The sequence below is a fragment of the Dermacentor albipictus genome, chromosome 4 (genome assembly GCF_038994185.2).
Source record: "Dermacentor albipictus isolate Rhodes 1998 colony chromosome 4, USDA_Dalb.pri_finalv2, whole genome shotgun sequence".
Classification (NCBI taxonomy): Eukaryota; Metazoa; Arthropoda; class Arachnida; order Ixodida; family Ixodidae; genus Dermacentor; species Dermacentor albipictus.
In genome coordinates, this window is record NC_091824.1 from 127505811 (window position 1) to 127525621 (window position 19811).

General features: G+C 43.6%; 2 protein-coding genes across 9 annotated transcripts in view; one reads left to right on the forward strand and one right to left on the reverse strand.

Moving 5' to 3' along the window:
- The window catches only part of LOC135899594 (uncharacterized), a 226049-nt gene that overhangs the window by 129745 nt on the left and 76493 nt on the right, over positions 1-19811 (forward strand). Inside the window, exon 2 of one of the 7 annotated variants that reach the window (XM_070537567.1) lies at positions 4247-4296. The exons of the other annotated variants lie outside the window; for them this stretch is intronic. Coding sequence (XP_070393668.1) covers positions 4247-4296 — 50 coding nt within the window. The remainder of the gene's footprint in view (positions 1-4246; positions 4297-19811) is intronic. 7 annotated transcript variants of the gene reach the window in all.
- The window catches only part of LOC135899526 (glycine receptor subunit alpha-2-like), an 82673-nt gene that overhangs the window by 53326 nt on the left and 9536 nt on the right, over positions 1-19811 (reverse strand). Inside the window, exon 1 of one of the 2 annotated variants that reach the window (XM_070537562.1) lies at positions 1302-1411. The exons of the other annotated variant lie outside the window; for it this stretch is intronic. The gene's annotated coding sequence lies outside the window, so the exon portion shown is untranslated. Of the gene's footprint in view, positions 1-1301; positions 1412-19811 lie in introns of those variants that run through there. 2 annotated transcript variants of the gene reach the window in all.

The following is a 19811-nucleotide window of genomic DNA, read 5'->3' on the forward strand; positions in this document are numbered from 1 at the left end:
AAAGCTATATTCACGTGTGCCAGTGTACGTGGGTGTAAAATCTAAGAAAATATAATGACAGACATTAAAGAGTAATCAAGTGCAGTTTGATAAATATGAGACATGTTTAAGCGATCAGTGGGGCTAACTTATTTTCCGCATGTTTCACAATTCACATATGTCCAATAAATTCACGATATACTCCAAAAACATTGTTACGCGTAACCTTGAATCAAAATATGTAATTATTCTATTGCAGAAATTATCCTTAATGTTGCGGTGGGTTGAAAGCAAATTTGGCGCTGAAAGAAAGACGTGAAGCATATAACTTCATTTAACATATATACTTGAATACGTTGCATTACATTAAATTGCCTTAATGCATTAAATTAAATGCATTAAATTAGGTGGATGAGATTAAGAAGCTTGCAGGGACAACATGACCACAATTAGTACATGACCGGGGTGGTTGGAGAAGTCTGGGAGAGGCCTTTGCACTGCAGTGGGCGTAGCTAGGATGATGATGATGATAGTGAAAGCTTGTGACATAATTACATTTCGTAATTTTCCTACGCTCGTGTACTTCTGTCACCGTATCTTTGCGTGCACTCCATTTGTAACCGGTAATATATGTCATCCGAACAGACAAAACATTTGCTACTCTTCAGTCCATCGAAAGTGAGTTCGTTTACAGCATACCTTATAACATCCAATTCTGTTATTTCTTCCACATCCACTTTGTGTTGCCAAATTACTATTATTCATAATGCATCCTAGTTTGTTGCTTGTAGGATTTGCGCCCAATGCCGTCTACCTATATTTATCGAAAAGCGAGTGCTGCAGCAAATATACTGAATAAAGCTAAGCTATGCAGGCAGCCCGCGAAACAGATCTTGTAGCTCTACTTCTCAGCAGCACTCTTCCTGCCTGCCAGGAGATTCTACAAGGCAAACAAAGACAATTGCGAACGCTAATCGAAACGCTCCCGGCCACCACGCCTGTCGTCGCTTTCTTTTCCAGAGTAGCCTTTGCTTCCAGCTAACATGTCCGCTGAGAATAAAGCACACGAAGGCGAGAGAAAATGTTAACAAGGAAAACATGAGGGGAAAAGCGCTTCCGAAAAAACTAAGCCAAGTTAAACATCACGTTCTCGCACCAAGTCATTTGGAGCCGCCAAGCTAAGCAAGCGTGGTTGCAGGAACTGGCGCCGACTCGGCGAATCCTAATCTAAGTGGACGACACGAAGGATGGTAAGGGAAAAGAGATCTATTTGCTAGGAAACTAAGGGGCAGTCGGGGACTCCAACGCCACCTTATACTTACCAGGCGTCACGTAGCTAAAGTAAAGAAGACTGGCTCAAGCGCAGCTGTCGACGTGTTGCTGACCAACTCAGAAGTAAACTTTCCCTTTTCGCCTGCATCGCAAGGACAGCTAGGGCATTACCGCCGAACGGGCGTCCGCTGAGCAAACGTTTTATCCCTCCGAATACAAAGAGAACGCAGTCACGTCTGGAACGTCTTGGATGTCTGCTGCGATTCTTTCTACAAAAGCGCGGTTCGTGCTTCGGCAGCCGTAGACCAAACATTTTCCGGCGTTTGGTCAAGCAGCGAACAAACCATTGAAGAAAGTAGAATCGGAGTTCTGCTTTGTTCACGGGAAACGTGGAGTTCAGAATGGTCGGGAAAATACTAACAAAATAGAGGAATGCTTGGTGTGTGCAGAAGGATCGCGAGCGACTAGAAGCTGCCATTACCTTGCGGTGCTATAAATATAAGTATTCAATCGCGCTCTTCAAGTGTAGGTCACTCTATCTCGCAAGATACCATAGAATTCAGGAGATTGAAAATAATAACCCTCACCTGTAAGAGACACTATCAATGACGCTACTATGCCAAGACAAGTGCTTCTCGACTCCAGCATTGCAAACTGACAAATTCTGAATGAAATATGAATTTCATTTTCCTGAAGAAAAATTATTTTGTGTTTTTAATAGCAGCAATCAGTATCTTCGACTTCCTATATTTAGAGAAGACATGCGTTTTGACAGTTTTATTTTCCTTTGCAGCAGTGCCATTCATTCGTTTTACACAAAGCCAGAGTGATAATTAGCTCTTACTTCCAATTATCCACTCAGCTTTTTTTGCAGCACGCCTCAAGTGGCGGAGGCATTTCTGCATAGCTTGTGAACGGTATAGTCAATAAATATCAACATTGCATAACAATGAAGTTGTCAACTGTGCCGTGCATAAACATAGCATGAAAAAACAAGCTGCGTAGACATAAAATAAAGACAACTCTACGCATTCCATTTAATTGCATATATAGTTTCATTAAACGCTTCACGACTGATTCACTCCACGTAGATCACGACAGGCGTGTTGCATCTGCATAATTTTTTCACCAACTCTCGTCTTCCCTGCCAACATAACTCGACAAAGTATGATGCGAAAACGTCTCCAGGGCAACGTTTGCCGCGTTTTTACACCGATGAACATAAACCTGAAAGTTTAGTCGACAGAATATCACATCATATTTACCTGCGTCTTTTCCCGTGTCGCTTCACGAAGAACAATATATTCCGCGCCGTATAATAGGACCCCCCAGCGTGCACCACTATATACAACGCCAATTTCAGCACGCTGCGCGCGTCAGCTGGCAACTCGGGTTCAGTCGACGCTACCCCGTCGGCGCAGGGGCGCCCATTACGGTACGCGGGCGCTCTCATCACGGAAAAATGAGCCGGAAACTGGGTTTAATATTAAATTCCCCCGGAACCGCATTTTCCAGCCCGCCGAAACCCTATGAGGACACGACGAGAATGCCTTGTGGTATACCGACGCGAAGACTCCGCCTTGATGACAGCGTATGGCCAGCGGAGCGGATGTTGTTGACCTTCAAGCATAATGCAAGAGTTCGCCTGAGTTAGCTCGCCTTAAAGAAGCACCGGTATATAGCCTGCTAGGTGAAAATTTAGGTGAAAACCATTGCAGTTGCACACAGACATCATGCAGTTCCTTGGTGAACGCATGAACAGGTAACCATACTTGCGGGTGCAAGCGTTTGCCCGTGGAGTTCAGAACGAATTCCCGAAACTTGTGACGCGCACTTTTTTGTGAAACAGCTGTTTGGCATGCGCTTATTGCTGTTTGCATGCTAAATAAAGTCTCTCTGCCTAACGTCGCCCAATGCCGCCGGCCAATGTCTTCAGGATATACAACACTGGCCGAAGTACTAAAAATCTGTTACAAGAAGGATCTTGTCAACCACAGCAGAAAATTTGGCTAACGAAATCGAAGAGAATCCTAGAACTGTGGTAAATTCTTTATTTGGGCATTGCTAGCCGCGAAATATGGTGCTACATTGCACCATACCCTTTGTTGCGGTCTGATTGGTGTCGTTTTTTTTTTGTCTTTGTTTCTTTCTTTCCTTCCTTCTTTTTTTTGCGTTCAGCCCCATAAGTATGCCACCCTGCTCACTGCTTCAATGCATAGCCTATTTCGCGCAGAAATAAAGGTGTGAAAGGTGTGGTGAACGCTTTGCTTTTAGAGAGCCATGAATAACTTTTGTTTCACAAAATACAAATGAAACGCATCTGGGGGGCTTCTCGGATAAGGTAGCAAGCATCGAAGCCGAGCTCGCCCGAAGCGGTTCGTGATATTGCATCCTTAAGATTATGTGTGCGCCCTTGTGTCCTTAAGGTAAGACAAGTGCATGTATAAGAGTACTGAAGGCTTTAGGCTTAGCGCACCCGACACTGGAGACAAGAACGTCCAACTGTCCATGTGTGCCCAGTGCGTTTGTCCAGTGCGGGTGCGCTACGCCTGAAGCCTTCATTATTTAATATATCAACAAGCCCAACAAGCAACCTTAGTCATATATAAAAGATATTTTATTGTCTTGCCTGTTTGCTTGCAAGTGTTTGTCTCCAAGGTCTGTTTATTCTGCGCTGTAGAGTCTCGTTTTAAAGCTCCGGATCACTTAGGAACATAGGGCCTTACAGGATTTGTTGTTCGTTCATTCGCCCGAAACGCGGAGGCATTTGAGGAATCTGGCGTGTAGCAAGGAGGCGCCGTGTCTGGCGTGGAGCTAAAAATACGTACATCGCTTTTTCTGCGCTTTCTGTATATGTCACGAATGTATATCCACACGTTTGCCTATCGTTGATTCGAGTGACAGGCAGTTGCACTCCAGCTCCCCAGTGTCATAGACTACGTATGGAACTATGTGTTGCCTTTACAGTTTCTGACGATTCTTTTTTCTGTCGCAGCTTGCTTTCCAATGCAAATCATTCTTTGCCCCCATACCAGACGCATTGCGGTAAGTAGTAGATCTGGTTCCGGCTACATTCGGGCCACTCCATTAAAAATTGAAATTAGGGTAGATGCCAGCGTTATAATCACCGTTAAGTGAAGCTTTCTTGAAACGCTCCAAATAAATGTTACGCAGCAGGACGCACGATACATGAAGTTATTTTGTGTGCAAGAACGTGCAAGAAACTGTTTACGTTCTACCGCAAAATCTCTGCGTCATTTTGCACCGCGTAAAGCACACGTCATTGTAGCAGAGCGATTGCGCGCCGGCCCGGCAAAACGCAGAGTTGTTTACGAAGGCGAAAACCGTGTCGGTATACCTAGACTTTAGTTCGTGGCAGCAAGTGCATAAAAGAACTCTATGGGACAATGTGTCGCCTTCGGGATCGGCAATGGGACGGGTCTTCGGGATGGGTTGCAACGTTTCCTCACTGGAGTAGAGTAAATTACTTGTCATGGCATCGTTCATGTAACCACCTTGTTCCTTTTGTCACTCCCCCGACAAGCCTCCCACAAAATTGTTTGTCTCACAGGATCACGTTGGATTGTCTAGTTAAGGCCTTGTAACCAGCCGATACTGGATGTCAAGCTACCTGCAAAGGGCATCGCATAACGTCGCTTTCAGATAAGCATATTATCCGCATAATTTTATTGAGGGGACGTATTTCGACTTTTACGTTGTCCTGAGCATAACATCTGCTAGTGCGGGGAAGGATAAACTGCACGTCTTCGGCGTGTTCTTCGCAGTCAGCAGCCTCATCCCTATAGCTTTCTATTTATGTTTTATTCGCTTTCACCATAGTGACTAGTTGCTAATTTTGTTCTGCCAAATCATAAGTAGGCCATTGAGTTTCATAATATAAGCTATCGCTAGGCGTGGTCGTCTGGCCTTTGAAAGCGTGAGCTCCTTCAACCGTATTACAGCCTTTGTAATTTGCGAAAAATGCCGACCTCATAAGAGTAATTACAATGGAAGAGCATAGCAGTATCGCACTTGCTTCCTGGTGACATTTGAACGTACAAGAGCCTCCGTTTTATGGTAGAACCCAAACAATTGACCCCCGTTTGTTCTATCAATTAATAAACCCTTCCTTTAAAAGGACTTGTTGACCTGCCGCAGGCACACACAAAACCCAAAAAATCTTCTATACGGAGCCATGGTTGGCTCCGTAGAAGCCGGGATGCCTTGTTTGACATCCTTTGCGAAAAGGCTTATTGAAGTTGCGCCAAATTAAAGCTACCTTCACGTTCGCCGAAACCACTTCGAGGACATACATTTTGCCATAGAGCTTCACAACATCGTGCACCACCATGGCAATAAAGTACTCGTTTTTAAGTTTTATTTTCTTTTTTCTTTTTCACTACGTAAGGATAGCTGAATTTGCCACACAACACATAACTGGTTATTAAGGGTGATTGTTCAATTGGTTTCAATTAGAGACGACATAAATACGCATTTGCTTCACATAGGCATTGTAGCCTAAGTGAACACAACGTTGCATTCAAACTTCAAAGCGCCAGCTTTACGGAATAAAATGCACATTGCTGTTAACAACATAAAAAAATTGGCGTAAATTCTTACAATGTGCCTTTTTATTTTTCACCATAGTAGTTTGGGGACTTCTGGTGGTCGTAGTGATGGCGATTTATTCCCTTTGTGTGTTTGTAGCAATAATGGTTTGATGTAAGCGGAAAGAACAAACAACGAGAGGCGTTTACTTTTGCTGATTAAGGGATTAACCATGTTTACGCGAATGCCGTGTTCTGGTTTCCTTAGAATAACACGTAAAGAACGCGGAAGTATGTTCTCACAAATGACTGAGTACCTGCGGACAGTTAGCAAACAAAGCGAAAGGTAGTTATGACCGAAGTAAACAGTCCACAAAGAAAGGAAAGTGCTAATCTGCGGGGCCCTAATTAACTCAGTGCTTAGGGAACAGTGTGGCGTGGTTCACGTTTCCTGAAAAGCGCTAATGAAGCGCAACGCCCAGCAAGGAGCCTGGTCATAAAATGTGGTTTTAGGTGGACGGCTCACATTGTCGTGTTTATGTGCTCCGCAGGAAGCTGCAGCGATTTATTGCGCCCTTGACGCTAACTTCTGACACATAATATATGACGACCGGGCTCATTATGTTTATAGAGTCTTTGGCCGCATAGATTTTTGTTCTTGGCTGATTTTACTTGAACACCATAAGAGGCTTTAGGATGAATCCTGTTTTGGTGGCATTAAATGAATGAGCATTACATAGAGGATATGTCATTAAAGCATTGTTTAGATCATTATAGTGCATGAAGAATCTTCGTCTCCTCCTTTTCCAGTTACCGGTCTGCTACAACACACATGATGACTTGCAGAAATCACGTTAGATCATACGTCGCGGTAAGATTTCTTTATTGCTTCAAACTTACTTGCGGTGCCCAGGAATGCTGAGGTAAAATGTGCGTTTAGAAGCGAGAACAGCTCAAAACAAGCGAAGTATGAAAGCATTTTAGTAGTCAACTATCAGTACGCAATACTAGACCTTACTCATTAAAAAAACAATTTAAAGAGCTTTTTTTTAATTCATCGCCCATGTGTAGTTTTCCGACGGAAAACACAATGCATGATTGACAAATCTGCCATGAAATTCAAATGTAGTGCTTGCGAAACTGGTGAAAAAAATCACGCACGCCAAAACGCCGTTCGAACCAGTAAGCCGAACAAATAGCACCCATCTTTACTCATTTTTTGTTTGCGTTTGTCTATATACTGTTGCATGCTAAGTGCCCTATGTTGAACGACCATCTGTAGGGCCAAATAACCAAACCATCAGTAAACATTTTTCTTATACGCCGGTTTTAAAAAATATACTCATGTGACGTCACGGACAGGGTACAATAATATTAGGGATCAGAACGTCAAGACAATGCACAGGCTTTTTGACAGAGTAGCTCTAGGAAGTTATGGCAGCTGCCATAAAGCAATATTTGCCCCTTATGAACAGTTTTAAGGTGCGCTCGCAAGCAATAGCACAAATGCCTCCCGCCACTTCTTTCTAAAGTTATCTAAGTGGCTCTTTCGTCGTGACAACAAGGTGTCTATAAATTAAAAGCGAGAAAAAATAATATTGATCACGTCCTTGATCTGATTCATAAAACAGAATATATTCGGTGTACAGAATATGCATAGTACGATACATGGCAGAGTATAGCGTATATAATCCATATTGCACCATATCTACTGGTTCGCCGCGGGAAATAAAAGTGAATTTTTATAATAATGCAATGTTAATATTTGGAACTATTCATTATTTCCCGCTAATACGGAAGGTATCATAAAAAACGGCTCTGAAACCAAGCTCTTGTATACCTTTTTTTCAATAAAGACGCACCATCCGCATGTCGAATAGAGAAGGACGCAGTCGCGGGTATGTTTACAGCGCGCAGTCATACTGCTCCGTAGGAAAAAACATACAAGTCTGTGTATATTGCCTGGGCAAGTTAAGGAACCTGAAGCAGTCATAATTAACCCCTGAGCATCGCTCCTTCAATCAATCCTTGTCCTTTGGCCCTTTCGACGGCATTCCCAACATCCAAATAGTGCAATCGATATGCTACTATTTTTCAACTATTTTTCAAATCAGAAATTAAAAAATAAAATAGAATTAGGAGGCACTGAAAGGAAGAATAATAATATACGCAAACGCTTGTTAAGATAGAAAGAAACAAAACGCACAGGCACATTAACGTTACTTTTGCGTCGAAAGCGTCCGCTACGCGGTATAGTCATTGCTGGCATTGGCCTTGCCGATGTCGTAAATTCGTAGAAATACCTGGAACTTTTAAAGCAACGAAACGTAATAAAACAATTAAAGTCAGTATTTTCGGAAATTCTTGTGCTCTCCTTCGGCCTGCCCATGCAGGAGCCTTTGCATAAGAAATAGAATTCGCATTATCAAAGACAGCGAGGGAGACACGACAAAGCACTCTTCACTTCCTGAAACAGCACACCCTTTACAAAATAGCAGGCCTGTACATTTAGGACATGCGACAGGCGTCTGCATTCTCGTCTCTCTGAAAGCGAAATGTAGCCCCTTCCTACGTTTGTCTTGGTACCAAGACGCTGCTGCGTATCTTACTCAGACACATTAAAGCAGGCGTGGGTGCCTATGGGATCCTGTTTACGAACACGAACGTAAACAGCTCGGCGCTATTGCTTACTGTCCGAAACAGTAGCGTGAGGATATCAGTGAAAAGGGCGAAAGAAAAGAACTGGAACGCTATTTGTCCTCCCGGAATGTGCCTTCTATTCGAGGGGGTCCGGCCCGTCGTTAAATGCATTCGAGACTCGCATTGAAGCGAAACGCACGTGAATAACCAATGCCTCTTTGGTGGGGCATGTTTTCCCTTTTTTTTCTTCTTTTGATATCCACAAACTCAAATATGTTTTTTTTTTTCCAAAAAACTCTTATCGCGATAGCTCCTGGAAAGATTATTTCGCTAGCATTTCCCCCAATCGGCTCCGTTGGCACAAAACGATCTTTACTACGAAGCGCAGCATACACCCAGAGGAAGAGTGTTTGGCTTCCGTTAGCCGAGGCCCCGGAACATGCTTGAGAAGAAGTTATCAGGAACTGAACAAATGCGAAAGTTAGAACACCGATGCGTTTCTCAGATCCAGGTGCGCAAAGTAATAAAATAAGATATTAGTGAGCGAAAGTGCGTTTTCACTAAACTCGCTGCTTCTAAGCGCACGATATCTTCTTTCCTCTTTTTCTTTCTTTGATTCATTTTCTCTCTCTCTCTCTCTCGCTGAACGGCGCACCTTTGCGCATACATGCCACCGCTCATTAGGGAAGAGCGCCCTGTCAGGCGGCTCTGAGATACGACCCGGCCACTTTCCGTCATAGCGCGGCTTTTTGGTGACTCTGCGCGGGACCCGTCAGCCATTATGCTAGCTGGTTGTTTTGGAGATGCGCGCTCCGGAAGGGCCAGGCTGCGGAAACTGGAAGTTTAGTCAGGGCGTTCAGACGAGCGCATCAAGGCGCTTGTGATTCTTCATAAAGGTCCGCCTCAGAAGAACACGAGCTTTGCCATTATTTTGTGCCCAGAAATAAGCAACACATCTCGTAAGGAAAAGCGAGGAGCCTCGCACGTTCTTCGCATTCTGTGAGTTGCTTATAACGTATGTGCCCTAAGCGCACGACTGCCGCTTTAACAGGCGGTGCGCTTGGCGGTAGTTCACCGAATTATGTAAACGAACACCAGTCTTTTGTGTAAGCGTGGAAACGACTGCAGTATGTTAGGCCTTTTACAAAAAGAAGTGCGATTGTTCTCCGTCATATAGTTGTCTTGACTGTGCACTGGTAGTCTCCAGTAGATATCTTGTCTATTTTTCACAAGGGCGGGGTATTACCGGCCATATAAGCAATATTGGAATGGTGAACCGCATATAAAGAAAAGAGCGAGTTAGTCTTTTGTAAGACTGGTGGGGTTAAGTGGAGTCCATCTAGAAAAATTGGAAGGCTGCTGGCGATATTTCTCATTAGCCGTAGCCAAAGAACACTGAGAAATTGCGATCGGAATGAACATTATGCTTCTGCCGAAAAGCTTTGAGATTTCCTTTACAATAAAAAGTAATAATGTGTGCATATATAGTGTTTAGGCGAGTTACCTCCCGACTTGAGTATTCAATTGTCCATGAGATGTGCTTTTTTATTTTATTTTATTATTTTTTCCTTCATCAAACTTTTTTGATAGTCTGTGGCAAGTAGCACATTTCTTAACTTTGACGTAATTACTCGATGAGGCGGCCCATTAATTGAACGAGAAATCATAATGGCTAACTTTATTATTATTATAAGTACACTGAACAACTATTTTTAATTCGGCAGTAAAATAATAGTATTTTCGTTGTTGTTAAGCGTGTGAATTGTTTTTCAAGATTATTTCTCCGGGGGGAGCGCACACTTTTCATCGAATATATATATATATATATATATATATATATATATATATATATATATATATATATATATATATATATATATATATGTATGTGTGTGTGTGTGTGCGTGTGTGCGTGTGTGTGTGTGTGTGTGTGTGTGTGTGTGTGTGTGTGTGTGTGTGTGTGTGTGTGTGTGTGTGTGTGTGTGTGTGTGTGTGTGTGTGTGTGTGTGTGTGTGTGTGTGTGTGTGTGTGTGTGTGTGTGCGGACGAGCAGAAAGGAAACCGAGAAGCCCAATTTTTATTATTAGTCATGTCATAAGAAGCCAACAAGGAATGACACCAAGGACAGCATAGGAGAAATTATCCGCCGTTAACAAGTGAATAAATCAATTAATGATAAATGAATGTAAATAAAAGTAGATGAAAAATAACTGGCCACAGGTGGGATACGAGCCCACATCTTCGCATTAAACATGCGAAGTTCTGACCGATAGAGCTACCGTGGCGCCATTTTGCAATATCGCTTTCTGGGGTATATATGTTCATCTACTAGAAACAACCTAGAGTTTCTTAGACAGCGCCGCCACTCACGGCCTTGGTGGGGGACATGGAACAACCTTTCTGCTGCAGGCGTCACGTCTACGTGAACATTTTGGGTGAAGGCAGCTGGCCAATAAACCCGCACATGTTACCTGAAGACCTCAAAGCTGCCGGATTCGAGACACTCGCTGCCTGATGAACGAGAAAAAAGGAAACCGAGGGACCCGATTTTTATTGGTCCTATCATAAAACGCCAACACATATGATACCAAGGATAGCGTGTATATATATATATATATATATATATATATATATATATATATATATATATATATATATATATATATATATATATATATATATATATATATATATATATATATATACGTACATCGTTCATCGTCCTTAGAGCGTGACAATACGGAGAAGTAAATCCCCAGAACCTGCGGACCGAGTAATTTCTCTACGTTCTCAACGTCTCATGGGATATGTGTGTTGAGAAGCTTTGGCGAAAGAAGGTTCATCAACAAGAAAGAACGCTGTATCTGAAGGATGATATAACACGTAGTAAAAGAACGACAGAGAGGATAATGTCACCGTTTCGTTGGGAAACCTCTGCTCATTAAAGCAAGCGCTCAAGCAACTATACATGGCAAGCTGCCTGGACATCGCCCTTCATTTCGGTCTCATATATGAAGCTTTGCGCTTTTCCGCTATCTAACTAAATTTATCGAGCGCAATATTTCTTCCTTACGGTTACGCAGCGGGCTCTCTGGAGACCCATATCTTTCAATTGACCGTTTTCCACGCCGGAACCAATTAGTCCCTCGTGGAGGCCACACTGCTGCAGCCGCCGCGATAAAAGCAAGAGATGGGCAGAGAATACTTTTAGAAGCCATCCTAGATTCGATACTCAGGGTACGATGCTGGATAAGTGGGAAATGGCCCGAAATTCAATTTTAGCTAGCTGAACGAGAAGACGGAATTCCAAGGAGAGGGTGCATTCACATCGTATAGATCTGAAGAAAATTTCCGCCCGCCATTAGAAGTTAGTTCCTTCCGAGAATAGTTTGATAAGCTCACTCTCAGTGCTCATTGTTGGATTGGTTTACGTCCCAGTGAAAACCGCTGATCTGTGTTACAAGTACTGCGTAAGCCAGAGCCACTTACTTCCTCTATTTTTGAAAAACAAACATATTTTATGGTGTTTCTTTCATTTTTCCAGCTTCTAAGTCTATCACTGTTCGCGCTGTCAAAAAAAAGAATGCGATAACAATAGTTGAATACGAAAAAGAAAGAGACGGGCATAGGGCAGCTGTCTGAAAAAATTCACCTCCATTCCACCCTGTGAAAGTGGATGTACAGAGAAGCTCGTCCCGGCGTTAGAAAAAGTGCCACCATTCCAACTGACGTTAGACGTCATTACGCAAGCACCACCGCCACCACAAGCGCCGTAAGTCACGCGCACACGCATGCACGTGTGCGGAAGTGTAGCACACACCCTCAGTCTTCTAGGTCTTCCGCCAAGCGCAAGTGCCTTTTTGAATTAAATTAATATTTCAAAGTAAAATGCGTCACAAAGTGCGTAAAGTACGATTTACACAGCCTACTGACATGAGAGCATCGTAATGTAATTCGAATATACGAGAAGACGTAATTCTGTTACGCGGAAACATTAGCACAAACCCCCTTTTTTAGCTGCGATTTTTTTGGCCGAGCGCGCAATGAAAAATACCCCCCCCCCCCCCCCAACCAGAGGCTGACAGCTTCGCTGTAAAACGTGTGCGTAGCAATACTGCCGTCAAACTTAACGACCTCTCCATTTCTATCATCGTGTGCTTTCATGCGCGTTAGTCTGAAACTCCAAAGTCGGAAATCTCTGTGGCATTTGCTACCTCGAATAATTGATTACAACGTCCCAAAGCAGAGTAGGTTGTTAGAGACGTCCTACTGTGAGGATTCTGATAAACGGTGATAGCAATATTATAACTGAGGCACCATATCAGCACTAAAAGGCTTTTTGAAGTCTTTCATTGAATTGATTTGGGGACGACTTAACGAGGGAGTACTTATTGGTTCTGTAATCCTCGCTGCAATCTACAAGCTGGTATCACAATAAAGCTCCCCTATGACCAATACCAGTTTTCTATTTTTATTGCGATAGCAACTATGGGGACGCTCAAGGCGTGATCAGGCCGTCGCCGTTGGCACCGCCGTTGTCGTGTTGTCGCGTAATTTGACCGCTCCGACGCCGCTCCGACGCGGAGCGTTACTGTGTCCAGGGACACGGAGTGCATTTAGCTGCAAAAACAACGCAGCGAACAAACAACGCACCGTCAACGCTACGCTCAATCGCCTCGGTGACGGAGCCAGGCCATCGTTCCGGGGGCGTATTCTTCGACGAGCACTTGTCGCGATAATATCACCGTCAGGGGCACGCTGATTGGCTGGTTGGGCACTACGTCAAGCCAAGGCGATAGTGTCGCCGAAGTTATCGTCGCAAGACACGTTCCCTGCTTTCCGTTGCTGTGCACACGCACGCACAATATATATTTCCTCCTTACCTGCGGTGTGTGTGCAGCTGCCTGAGCTGAACGGACAGCAACCTTCAAGCTAACGTTGTATATTATCTCACTTTGTTCTTTTCGACTCCTGGTTGTTTGTTTACGCTTTCAATTACCCCGTACTTGCTTGCGAACTTTCTCGTACCTCTTCCTTCATTCCGTGTCCACGCTTTTGAGGTATGTATATACATATATGTGCACTTTAGCCGGCCATTGCTTTTCGACCACGTTCCTTAAGTCATTCTTCCAAACTAATCTTGCGCGGCGCTTCCCTGACTTTCAAAGAAGCCCAGCCTATGTCACCATGCACTGACTCATTTGTAGTTTTATCGTGAGCCCCCAAAGTCAGTCGGCATACTGCCCTCTGGTTAATCTCCAACCCCGACAACATTTCTGATTTATAGCACAGAACTGCATTTGCGAACGTTAGCGCTGGCATCGTGACACTTTTCCAAATTGCTCGCACCACCTCGTATTTGTTGTAAAGCCTAACAGTGCTCTACGTTTCACTATGGCTGCATGCCGCGCTCCTTTCATTTTTAGATTGAGATTTTGAGATTGAGAATTGAGGATTGCGAGACCAGCATCCTCAATAGTGTACTTCCGCGACGACTGCAGGCCTGGGAACCTTGCTGCAACACCATGGCTACAAGCTTGGCAGGAGCAAAGGAGGCGTGCTTAAGCAGTTCGTCTTAACCGAATGTGGCACGCATAGCCAAGGATTTAGACCCCATGATCAGAATGCAGCTCACAACGCGACATGGAGTGGTTTGGCACTGCTCTTTACCACAGACTTTAACCTGCTAGAGCCACCGCTGCAGTCACTGAGCACAGAACACAGCCCACATCTTCAGAGTTGATTCACTCCTGTTACTATAGCGTGAAAAATTTCTCCTAATGCTGAACTCTTGCTCCATTCTCTGTACTAAGCTATCTTTCACCCTTTTGATCAGGCTCTCGGCAGCCTTACTGAAAAGTATAGTGAATGTCTATTGACCTCCACACGTTGTGTATGTACTGTGTGCGTTTTTGTTTTCAAGTCGCGGAACAAGTTTGTGCCGTTCTCGTGCATAAATATTTTTTTTTTCAATTTTCAATAGTGTTTGCTGGCCGACTAGCTGGTGATGCACTCTTTGTAAGAGCATTACAGCCCATGGAAAGCATAGAAAAAATAACGCACAAGACAGAGTGCTGCACTCCGTGCTGTGCCTTGATGTTTATCCGACGATTTGTATATGCTGTAGCAATGCTACGAATACTTTTTGTCATTTTTCCGGCAGAGAGAAATGCGATTCATAAATTTCTTCTGACTCAGAAAACAGCATACCACCTTTTCAATATTATTTTTCAGTGCAGCAGTATTCATATGTGCATATCTAAGACCTGCAGGAAGCCATAGAACAGTCGTTTTCATTTTTTTAGGCATGCATTGTACCTGCAACTTCTGCGACCTTCTAGAGTTTCTTTTTTTCACCCCGACGTCGTTTCTCGCTTTATATTCTTAGTACCCGCCGTGGTTGCTCAGTGGCTATGGTGTTAGGCTGCTGAGCACGAGGTGGCGGAATCGAATCCCGGCCACGGCGGCCGAATTTCGATGGGGGCGAAATGCGAAAACACCAGTGTACTTAGATGTAGGTGCATGTTAAAGAACCCCAGGTGGTCGAAATTTCCTGAGTCCTCCACTACGGCGTGCCTCACAATCAGAAATTGGTTTTGGCACGTAAAACCTATTAATAAATAAATTATATTCTTAGTAAATAAACGTGAGCATGCAGAACAATCTGAATGTACCCTCCCTTCACGTGCACCGCGCAGCTGGCTTCCATGCGCAATGTCTTCGAAGGAGTCACTGAAAAGTCGTCTCTGAAGTTGTCTTTCCAGCAAACGTGTGCCTGTGCCGCTATATACTCGACAATCAGTGATTGCAAGAAAAATAACCAAACGAATATAAAACATGCAAAGGCCAGTTCAACCCTTCAAGCTTCGAAAATTTAAGCATAAAGCGCGAATATTTGAATTTCGTGCGGTAACTTAAAGGTAGCAAGTATAACTAACCTGAGACGAACTGCTTGATTTTAAGTATATGTTGCCTCCTAAAACGTTTCTACAATTGTCCAATCAAAGGTGTAAATTAACCGTGCGCGGGCAAAGGGCTCCGGCAAATATGCAGAAATAAAAAAATGTGCGGCTCCAAGGAGCCCCCAGAAACAGCCAACTGATAGGTTTCAAAGTAAAGCAAGTGTAAAAGGATCAGAATAATGACAATTCGCATGGAAACGTGACTTCTCAGTCACCGAAGAGCGTTCAATGTGTCCTAATTTTATGGTGACAGCAAAATATGGGCGCTCGATGCGCATTCCCACCATTGGCATCACCATTGCCGCCAATCCTGGCGTTATTGTGATGTCCCACAGTCGAAGGGCGGCTCGCTTCATATTGGGAGAATGCTCAGAAAATATGAGTGAAATCCAGAGTTGAGCATAGACTTAGTGAGTGGAGTACACAATACTAAGCTTCCACTGAAACAGCACGGAACATGCACTCAGAGGCAGTCTACGAGTTCTCTTTCCGCTAAAAGGTCGCGAGGACCACTGACTGCATGTCTCTGCTTGTAAGGGCACGACAGTAATCCAAGCACTTTGCTCACTGATAGACGCATACAAACTGTGTTTGGCGGTCCTAGATTAGAAGATCATCACTCAAGTTACGTGTGGCTTGAATGTTATGACAACTAATATGACAACCTGTAAATGGCCGAATGGTGAATGCTTGCGCATATGTGGGCGTGCGTACACATCGCGAACGTTTTTTTTTTTCTTTCTCTTTTTTCACTCGCCTTCCCTTTTCCGTAGAGTTGGGTAGCCAACCAGACTCAGCCTGGTTAATCTCCTTGCCTTTCACTTATCAATTTTGTCTCTCTCTCTCTCTCGAACAGGCATCCTTTTATCATTATTTTATGTGTAGAAGAAATGGGAAGGCAGGCTACGTTAGAGCCAGCTATCCCAAAATGTCTAATTCATTACTCAAGCAAGAATAAAAATAATATTGCAAGAAGGGAATGTCATCAAGCGCTATATACGCACGAACATGTCACAAGCACATTTACCCTTCATTGCAAAACCACCTGGTCCAGTCCACGCGGTTAGCGTCACAATCTAATGGAATTCTGCACGAAACTTTCGATCAGAAGTTGTCAACCTTCTTTGTAGGCTGTATCCCCCGAGATTGCTTTATTCGTCTTCGTCATTTGTTGTTGTTGTTGTTGTTGTTGTTGTTGTTGTTGTTGTTGTTTCGTGTGCAGGACCACCAGTCTATTCGCGTAAGTACTTCCTCTTTCAGTGGAATTACTCAGGTGGTATGCCGATCCCGTGTATATAAAGTAGTCATTTGAATACATATTTACTATGTGACCTTTTCATAAGCTCGACGCACGCGGGCTGATCAATATGTTTAAACAACATGCTTTTCCTTACTACGGAAAGTATATTTTCTCATCAATGAAAAGGCCTGCTCGACCGAACATCGGCAACTCTACATACTTTTTTTGTTCGTTTATATTTAGTTCGAGGGCGAAACCACATACTACGGTGCGGCATTTGTCCACGAAGATTAGCGAACGCATCTCATAAGGTCTGTGGTGAACACAGAACAAAACAAATAACACAAGCAAAGCTCCAATGAGAAGTCGCCACTACTACCGAGAAACATTCATATTGGGGCATTTCGCACAGCCGGTGACTGAGAGCGGCTTCAAGTTGAGGCGACAGCTGTTGCCATCAGTGTAGAGGGAAGAAACAATAGCACTTCTTCAATACCCCCACCTGGAACATCTTTTTTTTTTCTTTTTCATTGTTACGCGAATTTTTGTTGGAATTGGGCATGTTGTCCCTTGTATTTATTGTCATTCTATGGCTGCATTTCGCCTTTTTCCAATAGCTATTTGTTGCACCCTGTAGCTTGAAACATAAGCTATCTGGGAAAACATGTGATAAATTGGTATGCTATCATGAGCTCAACAGGAACAGCAAATAGCACGTTTATAAATTGAGCCGTCAGCCGCCAACGAGCGGTGCTGTACGCACTCGCATTGCCATCATCTGCGCCATGCAACGTTTATAGTGTGGTGTGTGCTCAGAAATCGGTGGACCCACCTACACTTGCTTCCATATCTTATTACGTTTTGTCATAAAAGCCACCCAAATAAATATGCAGTGGCTTCACATGGTTTTAAATGTGCTTGATGTTGTGAAGAGCATCTAACCTTCTCACGTTGGCGTCCGAGTTCAAAAGCAGGACAAACAGGCCTAAACTCCGATTCGCCCATGAGGCACGCCGTAGTGGGACATTCCGGTTAATTTGGACCACCTGAAGTTCTTTAACGAGCACCCAACGCATGGTACATGGGCGTTTCTACATTTCAACCCCACCGAAATGCGGCCACCGAGACCAGGATGCGATCCCGCGCTCGGGTTTAGTAGCACAACGCCATAACCACTACGCTCTCACGGCTGTTGAAGAGCAAGATCAATGCTCCCGGGCCAGTCCTGACATATTTTGCTCTAGATCATATTCACACCAGCTGCAGAGCTCACTGTCGTATTTATACTGACGGCTCCGTTACACCTAAATCCTCGGCCATTGGTGTGTGAATTCCGTGTGCGATTGTTGCCATCTCCGCCACTCTCAGTCACCACACTTCAGCTACAGCTGCTGAACGAGCTGCACTGCCGGCAGCCTCTGTTTAGACCATAGACCAAAATGCTGAGTCTTGGGTCATCTTCTACTCAAGAGCGGCACTGCAATCACGGAAGTGAAGTTCAAGTTTCAACTTTCAAGTTTATTTCAGGAACGTTAACACAGATTGTGGGCAAACACCATATGGCCAGTGTGTACAGTATGGCCTGTATGGCCGCTGTACAGTGTGTGCAAACACTGTATGGAACAACTCGTCATGGACATCAAGTGCCTATGCATCAAAGCCTACGAGCTGAACCACAATGTTGTGCTGCAGTTGTACGTTACTCACCCAATGTGGTATACAAGGCAAAGATCACGCTGATTGCGCTACCGAAACTGCATATGACAATTCGAGAGAAATCATCCAGATACTTCTCTCGAGAAAAGACGCGGCGACACTGGTATCTGCATACGCATGGCGTTTTCAGCGATCCCTCTGTAGAGATTCAAGCCATCAGTACGGACTTCTACATAAAAGTGATCCATCTTGTGACATTTGTGTACCGCGATACTTCGATAGGAATTACCAAACTTGCCTTCAGCGCAGCAGGCTCAATGTGGCCTACGACACGGACTGCTTCAAGTGCAAGATTCAACGCACAGTCTCACCAATGTGCTCTCAATGTAACGTCACTGAAGACCTCCAACATGTTCTGCGCAACTGCTGTGGCTACTCGTCAGATAGACAGTCTTTGAAACGGCACTACACCTGCAACGGAACTCGAACTTGGAACAGCGGCACATTCTCGGCCCATGGAAAATCAAGACCTGTGCGTTACGTGCCACGACAGAACTGCTGATGTTTCTGCAGTCCAGAAGCCTTAAGAAAACTCAGTGAATGTCTGTATAGTGTATGTGTGTGTTTGTCATTGAATGTGCTTTTTTCGTGCGTATGTCATCACTGTGTATATCAAAATAATCAACCATCATCTGGAGTAGAATACCAGATGATCAGCCTGGCTAACAGCTTCGGCGTACAGAAGGCTTGTAAGCAATCGGCTGCCTCAGCGAGCAAACACAGCCGCTTTGGGAACGTATACTCTCGTTAAGAGGAAGTTTTAGCTCCAACCAAACTCCGACGCGGCCTATTCCAATACATGTAAAACGCAGAAACGCTTTTCTTAGAAACCCCTAAACCGGCTTTAACGGATTTGTTGCATTTGAGAGAGAAAGCTAAATTCTAATGGCTGTTGGAAACGAAATTTCGATTTAGGGCCTGAATGTTCTGAAGGTGATCTTCAAAAATTCGAAAATTTGAAAAAAGTAGACACACGAAGTGTATAAAAATAATAGCTCTGCATCAAAAACAGATATCGCGGTTCTGTAAGCGGTATCCATTATATCATTCAAAGCGGACAAATTCAATATGTAAGTTTATATCTTACGTGAATTTGTTACGTTGTGTACAAGTGTTCTGCAAAACCTGTGTTTTCATATTACTCAATTCTTTAGATTCATGCGTAACATATCGAATTTGTCCGTTTTAGATGTACTATCACATGTAATTCACATAATTGTTATATCATTTTTTCTTGCTAAGTTAGACATTTGTAAACCTGATAGGTTTGTTTTCAGAAAATAATCGATTTTTGCCAATTTTTCATAAAAAATTCACAGCGTAAATAGAAAATTCGAAACCAACAGTCACTAGATTTTAGGTTTTTTTTTATTGCAACAAACTTCATCAAATTTGATGCAGTGGTTACCGAGCAAAACGAATTCTCATTTTACATGTATTTAGATAGGAGCACCCG